The sequence below is a fragment of the Rousettus aegyptiacus genome, unplaced genomic scaffold (genome assembly GCF_014176215.1).
Source record: "Rousettus aegyptiacus isolate mRouAeg1 unplaced genomic scaffold, mRouAeg1.p scaffold_m13_p_1, whole genome shotgun sequence".
NCBI lineage: Eukaryota > Metazoa > Chordata > Mammalia > Chiroptera > Pteropodidae > Rousettus > Rousettus aegyptiacus.
In genome coordinates this window covers 98,955,242-98,971,751 of record NW_023416284.1, presented here as the reverse complement: position 1 = coordinate 98,971,751, position 16,510 = coordinate 98,955,242, and the positions used below count along the sequence as shown (strand labels likewise).

The window sequence follows — 16,510 nt, the reverse complement described above, 5'->3', positions numbered from 1 at the left end:
ATCAGAGCCTCCGTGTACTCAGTAAAATGTAGGAAATAATACCTATTTATTAAGTTTGGAGTATTAGATAACTTAGCACCTCACAGTACTTGATAGATAAGATATTCAATAAACAATAGTTATTACTAGATGGCAGTACAAATTCAGTGATATTCCAGGTGTTTGTGCTGTACTATTTAAAAACCAGCAGGAAAGGACCTCAGTATCTCCAAAGTGAGGACAGTACTTAGAGTGGCTGTGAAGTTTAATTTAGACGAGAAAACATAATGTGCTTCTTATAATCACCACCATACATTATGCCATTTACATACAGTCATTTACAGATATTATTTTATTTAATGTTTAAAACAACCCAATAAGTAGTTACTATTATCCCCATTTTATAGGAGAGAAAACCAAGATAAAACTTACCCACTCAATCACCCTTTCAGATTACAGATGAAGCCAAGACAAAAAGGGTAAAACTGTTGTGTCTGAGTTCAGGTTAGTGACAGGGACAACCCTAGTACCTAATTTTTAAAGACTGTGAGGTACTCAGATATCCACATATTAAATGCAGAATATTGAAACCTAAAATCCAGATTTATTTCCCCTTTCACATTAGCAAAATGTGCTGATGTCCCTTAAGCTTAAAAATAGAGATTTAGTGAAGGTGGGGGAAAACTGAAAAAATACATTAATGTGGTATGAATAAAGACAAGAAGTATAGTACACAGTGCAATCCCTGTGGTCTCAAAGTCCCGGGTGTCTAAGAGGGCAACGCGAGAGTTTAAGCTTCAGCAAAGAGGGACCTACTGGGTCACAGGAACACCATCGTGGAGGTGATTTACAGCTGCAAATATAGATGATGTTTCAATAGCTCGCTTGCCACTCACCTGCTGTGCGACCTGTTTCCTAACAGGCTGCAGACCAGTACCTGTTCGTGACCTGGGGGTTGGTGACCCCTAATTTACAATAGGGTTTCGGGCCAGGCGGATCTAGGGTTCAGCAGGTGGTTTGTTGCTCAAACCTTTATTCCTGGATCCAGGCTTATGGCTGACTGCCTGCGATTCCCAGGGCTCTCTTTGCAAATCCCTGCCCAATTCCCAGCCCTGCCCTCCTTAAATCCTTACTATTATTACTTCAAGCTATTATTTCTCTCTATAGAGTCCTAATCCTCTTTAAAATAATATATTTATACCTCAACACCTCAGCGGTATTTATGGGGCAGGTCATCAGCAGTTGACCCACACGAAAAACAATTCAGAGGCCCAAGTTATATTTCATTTATATATTTTCTTAACGTGAGCACAGGTACCATTATTTAATCACTCCTCAATGTTGTTTAAATATCAATAGATATGAAGAGTAGGCCCGGATGACACCATCTTCACACTAAGCTGGATGAGGTGCTGTTGTTTCAGAGCCACAGCAGCTGCTGTGTGCATGTTGTCTTCAGGAATGATGAGATGGGGAAAAGGTTGAAAATCACTGGGCTAGATGATCTTCGAGGCCTCTTCCAGTTTAAAGTCTTATTATCTTTTCACATCAACAAATACCTGCTAACTCACACACTCTCAAAAGAGTCAAGGGGAGTTGTCTTATAAAATTAAGTCATAATAGCTCACATTAATTTAGCACTGTGTGTTTACTCAACAAGTTATTCAACAAGTATCTGAGTTCCTTGTATGTTCTAAACACAGTTCTAGGAACTAGGAATTCTGCAGTGTATATGGTGAAGTCCCTCTGCTCAAGGATCTCAGACCAGTGGGGAAGACATGAAAAAAGAATAAGTTTCAGCTGCAGTTAAGCACTATGAAGAAAATAGGATAATGTCAGAATCACTTGAGCGGCCACTTGAAGCGAAGCTGGGGAAGTTCTCTCAGGAGGGAGGAACGTCAAGAAGGAGGCGGCCATGTGAAGACCTGGAGGCAGAGCAGTGCAAGTACCGGGACCGATCAATGCTAAGACCCAATGAGCTTGCTGTGTCTGCGGACAAGGGCAGAGAAACAAGACCAAGTAGGCAGCAGCTAGATCATGTGATGCATCATGGCTGTGGGAAGGAGTGTAGATCTTATTCTGATTGTAAATGGGAAATCATAGGTTTGGAGCAAGAGAGTTATAGGATCTGATTTGTCCTTTAGAATATACTTCTGCCTGCTGAGTATGGACTGTAAGGACGGAGTTGGCAAGAGGGGTCAGTAAGACTGGTTAGGACCTGCTGCAGTAGACCAAGTGAGAGGATATAGCCTGGACGAGAGTTGCAGTAGTGGAAGTAATGAGAAGTGATTAGATTCAAAATATAGTTTGGAAGCGGAGCCGATGGACTGACTGACTAATAGAATGAAATGAGATCTAAGAGAAAGATAATTCAAGGATGACTCCTAGTTTTTGGCCTAAGCAACTTGATAAATGATGATGCCATAACAGAGATGGAGAAGGGTTGAAAAGTGATTGGGGAAGGAAATGAGTAGTTTGGTCCTGACCTTGCTAAGTTTGCAATCTAAGTGTAGATGTCCGGTGGATAGCTGGGTTCATGAATCTTGAGTTGTGGAGAGAGGTCCAGGCTAAAGATGTAAATTTGGAAGCTCTCAGCCTACAAGTGGTTTGTAATGTCAAGGGATGAATGAGTTCCTCTAGGGAGAGTGTAGGTAAGAGAAGAATTCTGAGGACGAGCCCAGGAAGCCCCAAAGCATGGAGAGATTTGGTAAAAAAGAGGAAGTCCTAACAAAGGAGATGAGCAATCAGTGAGGTTGTGAACTCGGAGAATGTGGGTTCTTTAAACCCAGAGTATTTGGAGAAAATTCATTTGGTGAACTATGATGAATCTGCTGCCAGTTCAAATAAAAGTAGGTAATTGGTGACCGCTATAGAAGTCTTTTTCATGCAGTGACAGGGATGAGCATCCAACTGGAGTAAGTTGAGGTGAGAATAAGAAAGATGAAGACACAAAACAGTTTGAGAATGTTCAGTTATCTGTTGCTACCTTAAAAAAATGCCTCACACTCAGTGGCTAAAAACAATGACATTTACTTTGCACACAAATCTGCAATTCGGTCAGGGCTCTGTGACGTCATCATCTCCATTTGGTATCAGCTGGGGTGGCCGGAAGGCTAAGGCTGGAGCCACTCATTCACCAACACTTCTGGTGGTTGAGACTGGCCATCAGCCAGAACCCCTACATGTGCTCTGGGCTTCCTCATAACATGGTAGCTGGGTTCAAGGGCAAGTCCTGAGAGAGAGTTGGGCAGAAACCCTATCACCTTTGATAACCTTGCCTTGGAAATTATATGATGTCACTTCTCCCCATTCTCTTCAGTGAGGTAGCCACAAAGTCCCATCAAGGTTGACGAGAAGGAGCAATAGACTCCTTCCTTGATGGGAGAAACATGAGATCAGATCTGTGCCATTTTTGGAAAATAAATCTGCCACAGGGGGTTCTGTTGAAAGAGAAGCCAAAAATAGGACTGTGGGTTGAGGGGAATGTGGGCAGGGCCAATGGATCCAGGGATTCAGAGTGCCCAGAGCCCACAATAGTTTAAGTGTTTTAATTTCTTTTAAATTCAGAAGAATGAGTTTAATCCAGTCTGGACTGGACTGAATTATATTAATCTTTATATCAATGAGAGATAAAATATTTTAAATGCTTAAATTTTATATAGTTATTTATTTCATATTTTTATTATGACCTATGAAGGTAAAAGCACATAGGCCCATGAAAGTCGTAATGGGACACTGAATGTGGAAGGCAGGATTTTTGTTGTTTTAGTTGGTTTTAATAAAGGCGATATTAAAGCACGTCTTCAGATGGGAACGATCCATTCGAGAAGGATAAACTGAGGATGCAGAAGAGAAAGGGAACAGTTGTAGGAAGGAAATGCACCCTACACTTGAATAGGCAGAACGACGAGCTCTGGAAAACAAGTAGGGAAGCTGACAGATGGAGAAGAGGGAAAGGGACATCGCTTCCACGGAACCAGGAAGGGCCCACAGTACATGAGTACAGATGCAGAAAAGTGTGTCTGTGGTGGGAAGGTGAGGTGGTTGTCTCATGTTATCTATTTGTCTGTGAGGTCAAACATGAGACAAGGTCAGCTGAACGTAGGAGGGTTTGAGGGCAGGAAACGTTGTGGAATAGTCATCTCGGGGAGCAGGGAAGAGTATGTAACACAATCCTCTGGCGTTACTGACTTGAGTGCAACCAGAGTAATTTTATGATTTTCTCCAGCTGTGATCAGCTTCCTAGGTGCAGTGAGGTGTTAATGCATAATTAGCTTTAGCCAGGAGTCAGGTGTTGCCAAATGAGTAGTTAGAGGGAGAGAAGGGTACAAAGGTCAAGGTCACGGCAAGGAAATGGCAAGAGAGCTGGCAAGATGAGGAGGATAAAGAGGAAAGCGAGGATATGAGTGAGGTAATAGATATTTTTTAAATATGAGATCAACAAGTTGCACGTCACAATAAGGCTGGTGAGTTATTGGAGTGCAGGTGTTCGAATAACTGACAATGATGTTTGAATGTGTCAGAGGGAGTACAGAAATGCCTGACAGCAAGGACGAGGGTATGGCTCTCAAACTCTGTACGCATTGAGAGGACCTGGAGGACTTGTTAAAACACTAGTTGCTGGGCCCAACTCCAAAGTTCCTGATTCAATAGGAGAGGTGGGGCCTGAGAATTTGCATTTTTAACAAGCTCCCAGATGTTCCAGCTGCTGGCCCAGGGACCACAGGTGAATGGCAGGCCAAGGTGGAATGGAAGAAAAGCTCTCTGGAGAGCAAGGGAATTTGAGGCCAGAGTGTGGGATGAATCCACTTCCCACCTAGACGTGGATGACTCTGAGCTGATGCTTTGAGACACGTGGTGAAGTCATCAGTGAATAATGGCAACAAAGATGAATACATGGAGGGTGGCATCAGACATAGTTTTGAAGGGACTGGTATTTTTGAGAAAGAAAAGAGAAAAGGTGAAAGAAACAATTAAGAGCAGGGAAGAGACTAGACCTATTCTCCAGACCCTGAGGGATGTGGGATATGGGAAAAAAATCCATCAGCACTTGAAAGGATAACAGAGGGAGTGGGGGTTCCTAATTCAGGAATGGCAACTTTGAGAGATTGAGGATGTGTGGCGTCAGAGGCCATAAGAGAGGGCATCAGGCCTGGAGATGTACAAGACAATTCAGGATGAACATCCAATGGGAGACAGGCAGTGTTGCCCCTGAGACTAAGAGACTCATTGGAACCACTGCTCCTAAAATCTAGAAAAATCAGTGCTCCAAGTTTTCTGATTTCTTGGAGGGGTCATTTTTCTATTACATTAAAGCAAGCATAAATATGTGATTGATACAAAAAACAAATTTGTATGAACCTTTAATAAAAGGGGGACTTTAGAGATATTTTAAGCTGTGCTCCCAGATCCTTCCCACATACTCATACTTTGGAGAGAAAGTAGGAAAAGCCTCTAGATCCTGGGTGAAGGGTGTTTGTATTTTAAATTAGAAAATGAGACACTTCCAAGACTCAAGGGTGTGGTCTGTAATGGAGCTAACGAAATTGTGCTGGGGACTAAGTTAGTTTGTGGACAGAGCTGCTCACCTAGAGCCCTTCACATCATAGATTCTGCTACTTCTCACTAAACGACGTGCAGGAGTGAGCCCCAGATCCCCAGCAGATTCTATTTTACGGGCTAGAAGTTGGCCCAGCTTCCTCTATGGACTTCGGTCTCCTGTGCCTCCAAGATGGTTCTCTCTGGAGCAGTGTGGTGCCCAACTAAAGGAACAGGGAGTGTGTATGAGATGGGAGGGTCTCGGCTGTCTTTCCATCTTGTCTTCACCCTCCCTCTTTCGACCTCAGTTTCTTCCCCTTCTCTCTCTTCTGCCAGGTGGCTTAGTTGAATGGTTGACAAGACAAACAGGAGGGGTTGGGCGGGGGGGAGCTTAACAGGCTGGAGGTCAGACCTCCCAGGGGAATCTTCTAATGATATTAGGGTGCTTAGCTGGCCTGGTTCCGCCCTCTTTGTCGCCTGCTCCCTAAACTGTCACGTTCAGTTGTCCAGGAGATGGTGAAGAGGCTGGCTGAGCAAAGGAAAGGGAGGAAAAGGACCGCAACTTAAGGAATCAATCAGCAGAAGCCCAGAGGAAGCACAGACCCTTGCTCCCTGACATTCCTGGGGGCCAGGATGGGGCAGCAGTTCAGCTGGGAGGAGGCGGAGGCGGCCGGCGAGATGAATGTGGCGGAACTCCAGGAGTGGTACAAGAAGTTCGTGGTGGAGTGTCCCAGCGGCACACTCTTCATGCACGAGTTTAAGCGCTTCTTCAAGGTCACAGGCAACGAGGAGGCCACCCAGTATGTAGAAGGCATGTTCCGAGCCTTCGACAAGAATGGGGTAAGGCACTCTGAAGGAGAGGATTGGCAGCCAGTCCACCTGGCATGGTTCTCATCCTTAAGGGAGCATCCTCGGTGGGGACTCCTGGTTCCACAGTCTTCCTGCTCTTCTTTTCTCTCCATTCCTCTCACCACTTCTGCCTCATCTTTTCTCTAAAACACCTCTCTCTCCCCATCATTTTGTCCCTTCCCATCTTCTCTTCCCTCTCCCCTGTCTCTCTGCTTTCATCTGACTCTCCGTGTCTCTTCTTCCTGAGAGCGGAAGGTAGGCTTGGCAGAAAGGCACATACCCTAGTCCTCTCTGTGTATTTTTGGCCAGGGTCCTACAGCCCCAGGACCTGTTTTTTCACACACACACACACACACACACACAGCCTCTGCCAGTCTAATGATAAGGAGCAAAGGAGCTATCCCAAGTGGGACAAGTTTTCTTAGCATACACCATGAGCTCCCCATCAACAGGCCCTTTGAATTGAGGCTGGTCAGGTCTTCCCTACCAAGAATGCTGGAGAAGCCTCCTTCATGGACTGGGACATGGATGGATTATTACTCTTCGAGTCATGGGAGATCCCATGATATCATTCAACCATAGGGTTTCTTTAAGCCTTCCCGTGACACCAGCAGCTAAGAGGGTAATATATTTTATAAATGCACATCTGGAAGTTGAATTAAAAAATTAAAACTCCTTCATTATTATAGGTCATCCAGTCTAACACCTCTGCAATCCTTTAAACCACCAGAGTTACTTCAAATACTTATTTTAGCCCTCAAAATTGAGGGGTGTGTGTTGGACCTAGGTAATTAATCTTAAGAAATCAATAATACCCCACTTCTCTGTGAGTGGGGAACTTCACTTCCTAGGCTGAATCATGGGGAGTGCTGAACAGTCAATGTGCATCTCGGCACCTGTCAGGGAATGGGGTCAGCGTCTTTTGCACAACAGAAACCTCCTTGGAAATGAATCCTATAAACTCCCTCTCAGGACACATAGTGAGCAGACTTCCCAAAGCTCCTCCTTTCCTCAATCTCTTAGTCAGCAGCAGCCCTGTGAGGGAGCAGGCAGAGTTTATTACTTCAAATCAAATGAGGAAACTAGGTTAAGAGGATGTGAATTAATTGGTCCAAGATCATACGTTCAGGAGTCCTCACTTCCAGGCAAGTACCCTTGCCTAGAAGGCAGTTACTTTTCTAAAGAGAAAAATGATTTTAAAAAAAGGTCATGAATGACAAAACTTACTATTATAAATATATCAATTTTCCCCATCCTTATCTAAAAGTCCAATATAACAATTTAAGATCCAAAAAGGATTCTTAAGCCCCTGGACATAATATAGCTATACCCCTTAAACCTCATCACTTCTTACAAATTAGCATATATATTCGTCAGTTGCTTTTTTCCTTTCTTTATAACTTTTATTTTGATAGGATTTCAAACTTGCACTCAAACTTGCAAGAATAATAATGCAAGTAACTCCCATGTACAATTTATCCAATATTTACATTTTTTGCATATTTGCTTTATCATTCTCTCTCCTCCACACACACATATAATTTTTTAAAAGAAAGTTACCCCTAAGTATTTCAGTATGTTTCTCCTAAGAATAAGGACATTCTTTTAAATAACCTAATATAATTATCAAAATCAGGCAATTTAACATTCCTAGAATTCTAGTACATAATTGACAATCCATATTCAGGTTTGGTATTTGTCCCGGTAATGATCTTTAGTGCTTTTTTATCTGTATCTTTTTTTTTGGGGGGGGGGTCAGGGGCGGGGAGGAGGGTTGGAAGCGATCCAATGATGCATTGTGTTACTTGTCTCCTTATCTTTAATTAGGAATCTTTATTCTCAGCTTTTCTTATTTGGCCCTGACATTTTTGAAGATTGCAGGCCAATTTTTTTGGTTTGTCCAGTGTTGCCTTGTGATTAGATTCAGGTTTTACACTTCCGGCGAAAATGCCTCAGAAGTGACGTTTTTCCTTCTCAGTGCATCATGTCAGGGGGCACATGGAGTTGGTCTGTCACATTACTGGGGTGGTTAATTTCATCATTTGCTTATGTGGTGTTGGCCTGGTTTCTTTACTGTAAAGTTAATATTTTTCCTTGTGTTTAGTAAACATTTTATAGGGGGATACTTCTAGACAAAGTAAATATTCTGTTACTTATCGAATTTTCATCTACTGAGTTTAGCATCTATTGATAATTGTCTAACTCCACTTCCCTTTCTCTATTTGTTAGCTGACATTTTACTGGAAGGAAGAACTTTCTTAGAAGGTGTACTCAGTTCATCTGCCAGACACTGAGCCTTCCTTCTTTTCTCTTCCCACTTAGTCTCTGTCTCCAAACCTACATCCAACTTCCCTTCCCACCTCAGCACAATCTTTAGGTCAGGAAGTCTCATTTCTGGGCCATTGATCTGAGATTTCTAGGGCAAACAAAATCAAAAGAGCTCATAGAGCTAGCTCACATGTCAAAATCTGGGGTGACAGAAAACGGGTGTGGTGGGGGCGAGGAGGGAGGAGAATCTCATCTCTGCTGCCACTGTCTCTTGTCACACTCTTCTCTCTGCGCTGTTGCCCTGTGATGCACTGGAATGGAAGAAAAGGGAAGCTCAAACGTCACTTGGGATCCTTATGTAACATGTGTTGTTGGGGTCAGGGCTGGCGCACAGATACAGCCAATTCAAGGAGAAACAGGGCAGATGACTCCACAGAGCAGATCACACGCTTGTCGATTCCACTCCTACTCCTGAGTAGGCAGAGCCTACTCAGTGGTCCTCAGTGGGTAATTAAGGCTGACGAGGGTGGATACACAGCTGATGGGATTAGTTTGGGCTGGAAGCTTCCTGGTAATGTCCCTGGGGTTTGCGATAACCTCACAGGTGAGATCACTTGTCAGGAAGGGTTTACTCTAGAACAAGCCTCTAGAACAGGAAAGGGTTGTGGGGTGGAAGAAACTCTCTACTCTCAAGGTTCTTTTGGCTGTTCTAATAATTGAATGGTCATGATCCTGATGAGCAAGAAAAAATAAACAAATTTAATACATATATATGTATAGGAACCCCGCATACGGGAGAGAGTCAGAGACCCTACAGCCATGAGAGGTTCAGAGACAGAAAGGAAACATGGGTATATAAGACAATCTGAGCTGGGAATGAGGTAAGGTGACTTGGGGGCTTCAAAAAGCAGAAGTGTATTAAACAGAATTGGTTGCCCTACCCTATAGGTAGGTCTAAAGAGGTTATTTCTGATAATCTCTTATTATGGGCAAGGCCCCTAATTCAAATTCTTCTATGTAGTTAAGGGAGGAGCAGAAGTTTCTCTTGAGTCCTAGCCTAAAGTTGCCTTTAGTACAAAATGATCCACCTACCACAGAACACATCTTTGGATGACTTGTTCTGAACTCCTTTGGGGTTATTATGGGAAAATGTATTGTTTTGAGAGAAAATATTGTGAGAAGGTTCCAGACAACGATTGCAGGAGAATCCGGAGATCTAGAGAGTCGAGATTGGCCAGTAGTTTTGGTTTTGCTTTTCTCCCCTTGCTGCTAGACACCGGGCTCATTTTTTGGACAGTGTTTGAGTGGAATAAGAACGTTCTCCCCACTTAGTGAACTGAAGAATTGTAGCTTGAAAGTCTCTGCCTTAGGCAACTTATTTGACCTCCGAGTCTCTGGTTCCTCACCCATTAAATGGGGGAAAACAGACCCAAAGGAGATGAGGTATGTAAAATAGGTGGTTTCTCTTCCAGCCATTTCGCGTAATTTTTCCTACTCAACTCTTATTTAAAAAGAAACATAAGATCAATTTTTAGTAAGCTTACTATATCATAATTATTAATGAAAATAGCCTTTTAAAGAACAACCAATTGGCATTGTACACCTTAAATTTACACAATGTTCTTTAAAGGGCTGTTTTGCTATTATATCTCAATAAATCTGGTGGGGAAAAAACTGGAAACAAGCCAAATAACCTGTAATGAGTGAACAGAAAACAGACTGGGGATCATTCATGCAATGGAATACTACTCAGCAATGAAAAAGGAAGGCTCTATTTATACATATAGCAATTTAGATGAATCTCCAGGGCATCATGCTGAGTGAAAAAAGCCAATTTTAAAAGTTTATGCACTGTACAATTCTGTTCCTATACCATTCCCAAGATGAAACTATTCAAAGAATGGAGAAGAAATCAGTAGTTGCCAAGTGAGACAGTTGGGAGAAGGATGTGACTATTAAGAGTAACACAAAAGAGTTCATGTTGATAGTTACTTATATCTATGCACGTGATAAAATTTCATAAAATTACATACCTACAAAAACTACATTAAAGTCTAGTGGGGGCAGGGGTAGGAACAAACAGCCATTGCCAAAATCTACCCTAATGAAATTACTAGAGCTGTAAGAAAAAAAATATATGTACAAAGATGTTTACTGTGTAACACGAAATATTAAAACCATATTCAGCAAGCCCAGAACTCCTCAAAAAAAAAAAAGTATGATTTTAAATCATTTTGAAGATTTGAAACTTTTTAAAATAAAAATCCAGGAAATGAAACTACAACTACAGTCTGACTTCAATTAGGTAAATACATGGTGGAGGGTATGGAGGACCAGAAGGAATCATATAAAAGATGCTGAATAAAACACTTCAGGAGTTGAAGTAGGCTCGTTTTATTTTCTCCTTGGTTTTTCCTTAGGCTTTTTTGCTATTTCCCTCATGTCCTGCCGTGTTCTCCTGTTGGCTCACACCTTGCTCACCCAGGCACCCATATCTGGAGCTGGGGCTCCAAGTAGCCTGACCCAGTGGGACAGAGGTGCTCTGGACCAGCAATGTCATTTCTGATTATAATGTCACCAGAATGACGGATACTCCTGGGGGAGCTGCTGACTCAGGCTTTTGACTTAGAGAGCTGAGATCCCCAACCTGAAATATGCGAGGTCATGAGGTGTCAACCTCCTGCAGCCAGCACCACCAGCCTCTCACCTCAAACTCTTCTGGAACCAAAGCTTGTTCTTGCCCTACTTCTCGTTTACTGCTTTTAGAATAACAGTTGCTGACACATTTCTATTCAAGGAAAGTTTAGTTTTCTGGTCAGAGTCACCTCAAAAGCGAACTAGGCCCCTCCTCCTTCCTCTGGCCACTTAGCACCTGAGTTGAGCTCTGTCCCCACACCTCTACCTTCCTGAGTGTGGGTGGCGTGCAGGCCTGTCCTTCAGTTTAATGTCTGCCTGGGACCTAGAGGTGAGCAAGAGCTGAAGCCATTGTCTTGTTCACCTTCTCTTGGGCTCAGAGTGAATGAAAGTGCAAAGAAAACTTTCAATGTAAACACTGCTTTCTAATCTCCTTTCAAAACTACCTTGGTCTCAAATTCACATTAAGTTGGTCATTTATTCATTGATTCATAAATATTTATGAGACCATGACTCTGGGGATGAGTGGCACTGTGCTAGGTGTGGAAGAGAAACAAAACCAACGTAAGCCCCTCTTTGCTCCAGGAGCATATAATCTAGCTAGAGAACGAGACATACCTACAAAACAGGCAACAATGACAGAGTAAGTTTCAAACTGTGCAGAATAGGTAGTAGGTGCTGTGAATGTTAGAAGAGGGAGCGAGAGATCCCTGTGGCTGAAGTGGGCCAAGAAGGAAGGCTTCGTAGAGGTGGGGACCTTTGAGCTGAGCCTTGAAGGATGGGTAGGATTGGATGATCATGGAGACTGGGAAATGATCCTGGGGCGGAGAACAACATGAGCAAAGATGCAGAGGCCACACGGACTGCAAGCAAGAGGCAAAGCCCCGAGTCTGTACAGATGGACGGCCCAGACTAGGGCACACACCTGCACTCTGGGGATGTGAAGCAGCGGGCAGGAGGGGGTCTCACAGCTCCCACTCCCAATGCAGGATAACACCATCGACTTCCTAGAGTATGTAGCAGCCCTGAACCTGGTGCTGAGGGGCACCCTGGAACACAAGCTGAAGTGGACCTTCAAGATCTATGACAAGGACCGCAATGGCTGTATCGACCGCCTGGAGCTGCTCGACATTGTGGAGGTTAGTGTCTGCCCGTGGGGCCTGGCACCTGGGCGCAGGAGCACTGCTGGGCTCTGAGGGCCGGCTGACGACGAGGGGGGCCCTGGGGCTGGGGTTTGGGAAGAGCCACTGCTTTCTGACCACAGTGGAATTAAGCTAGAAATCAATTATAAAAGATAAATTAAAAACTCCCATGTGTTTGAAACTATGCAATATACTTCTAAATACTTCATGAGTCAAAGAAACAATATCACTCACACACACACACACACACACACACATCCAAAGCATTGTGAACTGAAAAATAATGCAAACATAGCAAAACTTGTGGAATGCAGCCAAAGCTGGGCTTGCAGAAACGTGTATAGCCTTTAAAAATGTGTATTAGAAAATAAGAGGCTGAACGTCAATGATCTAAGAAGTCATCTTAAGAGATTAGAGAAAAGAAAGGTAAATCAAACCCAAAGATAGTAGAAGAAAGGAAATAAGAAAGAGCAGAGATTAATGAAATAGAAAAAAAAAAATCCACAAGAGAAAAAAAGTCAACAAAACCAAAAATTGCTAGATGGTAGACTACTAGCAATAATAATCGACGGGGGAAAAATGCCCACCAGAGCACAGACTCTGATACGTGAACTGTGCTAAGCCTGTACAGATGGAGAGACTCCCTCCTGCCCACTGCTTCACATCCCCAGAGTGCAGGTGTGCCCCCTGTTCTGGGCTGTCCATCTGTACAGCATTTACAGGGCGGGAGTTCTTAGCCCATTTTATAGATAAAGAAATCGCCTCGCGGAGGTTCTGTGTTTGCCCAAGTTCATTCACCAGAAGGTCCTGCAGCTTGCTGTAACCTGAGGTTCTCTGACACAGTGGAGTGGGGTGGGGCGGGGAGGGGCTGCTCTGTGCCAGGTGTAGTGCTGGGCAGTGAGGCCTTGGGGATCGGCCAGCTGTGCCTCTGCCCTCAGAAAGCACCCAGTCTAGGAACTGAGGATAATCCTCCTCATGTGTATCTGTCTCTTCTCCATCTCACTTCACGAGTGTTGCCTCCCTGGAAGAGGAAACAGGGCAAAGGAGAAACCTCTTCTTTCCCCTCCAGTCCAAACACTCGTATCTCCCATCGTCCTGTTTCACACACATAGATACACACGTCCATAGATATACTGAATTCTCTTTTCCTCTCTGCATCTCTATTCTCCTCTGTAAAGTGCTCTTTAGACCATCACAGTGTCATACACATCCCTCACTAGAGGTTTTCGGTTTCAGCTTTGGTGCTCATAGTAAAAACATCAAGGCGTCGGGATGGGGTGGTATGTGAGGCCAGGTACTCCTGATTTGGAACTAGGTCAATGGGACCCTGAGAGAACAGCCTAAGGACACATCAGTTTTGATTTGGATCTGGGTCTTTTGGTCCTCAGATGCACAGCCTGGGGGACAGCACTGGGGACGCGGTGCTGAGGGACCTAGGTCTTGGGGGACGGGGCAGAGTTTGCAGGGTTCCATCAATGCCTCTGGGTTTTGTCTGACAGGCGATTTACAAGCTGAAGAAAGCCTGCAGGGTGGAGATGGAGGATGAGCAGCAAGGCCAGCTGCTCACGCCCGAGGAGGTCGTGGACAGGATCTTCCTTCTGGTGGATGAGAACGGAGACGGTAACTGGGGCAGAGGCGGTGGCCCACTCCACTGCACCCCTACTTCCTGGCCGTGTGACCCTGGGCAAAGCCCTCCACCTCCTAACAACTGGTGTCCTCATCCATGAGCTGGGTGTGTAGAGGACATGAAACGACAAAGGGTGTCACTAGCACACGACATTTTAAGAGTGGTTAAAATTCCTACTGGAGTTGCTGATGGAGGCCAGGTAAGCAGAGAGAAAGAGCAGGAGCTTTGGAGTCAGGCAGACATGTAAACCTCTCAGCCTGGTCTCCATTTCCTCATCTGGAAGGGGGGGATAATGACACTGAGAGGAATGGGGTAACGTAGTCAAGAGCCGGGCATAGGGGACGCCCATTGGAGCTACTGGGACTCTCCTCCCTTGCAGCGCCAACCCGCCCAGAAGAGCCCTCAGAACATTTTGAGAGTACCATGGTCACAAGCAAAATTCCAATTGATTTGCAAAGAAAGTCCCTTAAAGAAATCTTTGAAGGTTCAAGGAGATTTGTGGAGGATCAGAGAATTGACAGGCCCCAAGCTTAGGTCCCAAGACTGCAGGCTTGTTCGTATAAGAGCTGTAAGTGCACCCAAGAAGAGATGGCCTCTCTTGTCACTCTTGCCCCCAACTCCATTTCTTCCCTTCTCCTGCCCTTGCTCAGGCCAGCTGTCTCTGAGTGAGTTCATTGAAGGTGCCCGTCGTGACAAGTGGGTGATGAAGATGCTGCAGATGGATGTGAATCCCGGTGGCTGGATCTCTCAGCAGAGGCGGAAAAGTGCCATGTTCTAGAGGGGTCTGGGGCCCTGGGAGCCCTGCCAGAGTCCACAGGCCCCCACCAAGACTCCAGGCTTACCAGGTTTCTGGAGCAGTGGGAGGACTCCTGGCTCAGCCTGCTTACACCCACTCTAATCCTGACAGCCCTGTGAAGGGGATAGGGCTGCGTGGGAAGGGGGAGGGGCTGTCGGTCTGAAGCTGCCCACAGGGCCGATCCTACTGGGAGGGTTTACTGGGTGGTGAAGGGAATGGCTTGCTCACCCCCTCCAGCGGCTCCTGAGTAAACTATGCCTTGGTTGGATGGTTGTCGGGTCCCAAAAATTCTTACATGGTTCTTAGCTGGAAGGAAGGGCAAACTGAGAGGCGGGGTCCTATATACCAAGTTAGCAATGAGAATGCTCACATCGTGTGAAGCGGACTGGTAGAAGGCAGAGGCTGGAAGGCAGTGAGTCTGAAGAAAAAGTAGGAGTTGGCTGTGGGGTGCATAATAATTATAACCCCAGCATCCTGAGGGGTGTTCATGAGAGGGTGCTTGCCTCCTCCTCTCCAAGTCGGCCGCGCCAGCAACATCAGCAAGGGAAACCTGCAGCAAGTCAGGCCATGGTCTCCTGCCCTCGGAGGGGTCAGCCGTCCTTAAGGGGCTGTTTCAGCTCTACCCTGGTGCTGCTCCCCCAGCCCCTGCTGCCACCCCCACCCTCTTCTTCCTCCCCCTACTCCTCACCCTCCACACCCACGTCTCCAACCCTCCATCAGGGACCTTCCACACTTTCCAGCCATAGCCAAAATGCATCTCTGATGGATTGGATCGAGAAGCCTTCCCTCTGTCTCCAGGGGTAATTAGAAGCTCGACAACCTGGGTTCTAGGTCAGGCTCTGCCTCCAACTTCTGTGTGACCCAAAATGGCCACTTCTCTGCTCTGACCGTGGTTACCTCATCTGCACAGTGAGCAAGCTGCACTACTCTAGCAGTGTTCAGATTATTATTTTTTTAGATGTAGAATTATTTTTGTTATACAAACTCTTGTGTGTAACCCCAAAATAGAAACTAGATTAAAAGGGAGCCGCTCTGGTTGAAGGGGAGCTGAGTGACTCATACCCCTCCCATCCCTCGAGCCAGAGGCTCCTCTGAAAACACAAATTAAAAACCAGGGCCCTGGACCAGTTTTACGCCTGTGAAGCCATTTAAAGTGGGACCTGGAAAAACACTTGCTTTACCTTGAATGGATATGCTTCTATCGTGATGTATAAAAAATAAAATTAAACTGTTGGACCTATGATTTCATCGGTATGATATTTATATAAAAGTTTCTTTAGAAATAAAGTTTAGGTAAAAAAAATTGTTGATTAAAAAAGCCATAATCCAGGTGGGACACAGATATGCCCCAAATCATAAAGGTGGTCTGTGAATGAGGTTGGGAAAATGTCCTTATTCTATGCCGATATGCTCCCAACTCTGACCTTCAGGATTTCCCAAGAGGCAGCCACCAAGAGAAGCAACAGAAATGTCAACTCCCTGTTTTTCCGGGCTGCCCCTGGCATGGACCTCCACTGTCCCTCCAAGTCTGTGCTCAGGCCCTGGCTGGCTTCCCAGTCTGAGGTGGTCCAAGTGATGGACAGGATGGATGTGAGCAAAACGCATTCTCTCATCTCCGCCCCCACGAACCCCCCACACACACACACACCTGGGCAGGAGCCCTCTGCAACCTGGGGC

The 16,510-nt window shown here is 45.1% G+C and overlaps 1 protein-coding gene across 1 annotated transcript; it reads left to right on the top strand.

Annotated features, from left to right (window-relative positions):
- The first annotated feature begins 1,248 nt into the window (after positions 1-1,248).
- Positions 1,249-14,889, top strand: GUCA1B (guanylate cyclase activator 1B). Its single transcript, XM_036218043.1, has 5 exons — positions 1,249-1,998; positions 6,020-6,357; positions 12,240-12,407; positions 13,910-14,030; positions 14,688-14,889. Exons 2-5 carry the CDS (start codon positions 6,151-6,153, stop codon positions 14,813-14,815), a joined length of 624 nt encoding a protein of 207 aa, XP_036073936.1. The 5' UTR covers positions 1,249-1,998; positions 6,020-6,150; the 3' UTR covers positions 14,816-14,889.
- Positions 14,890-16,510: the final 1,621 nt, after the last annotated feature.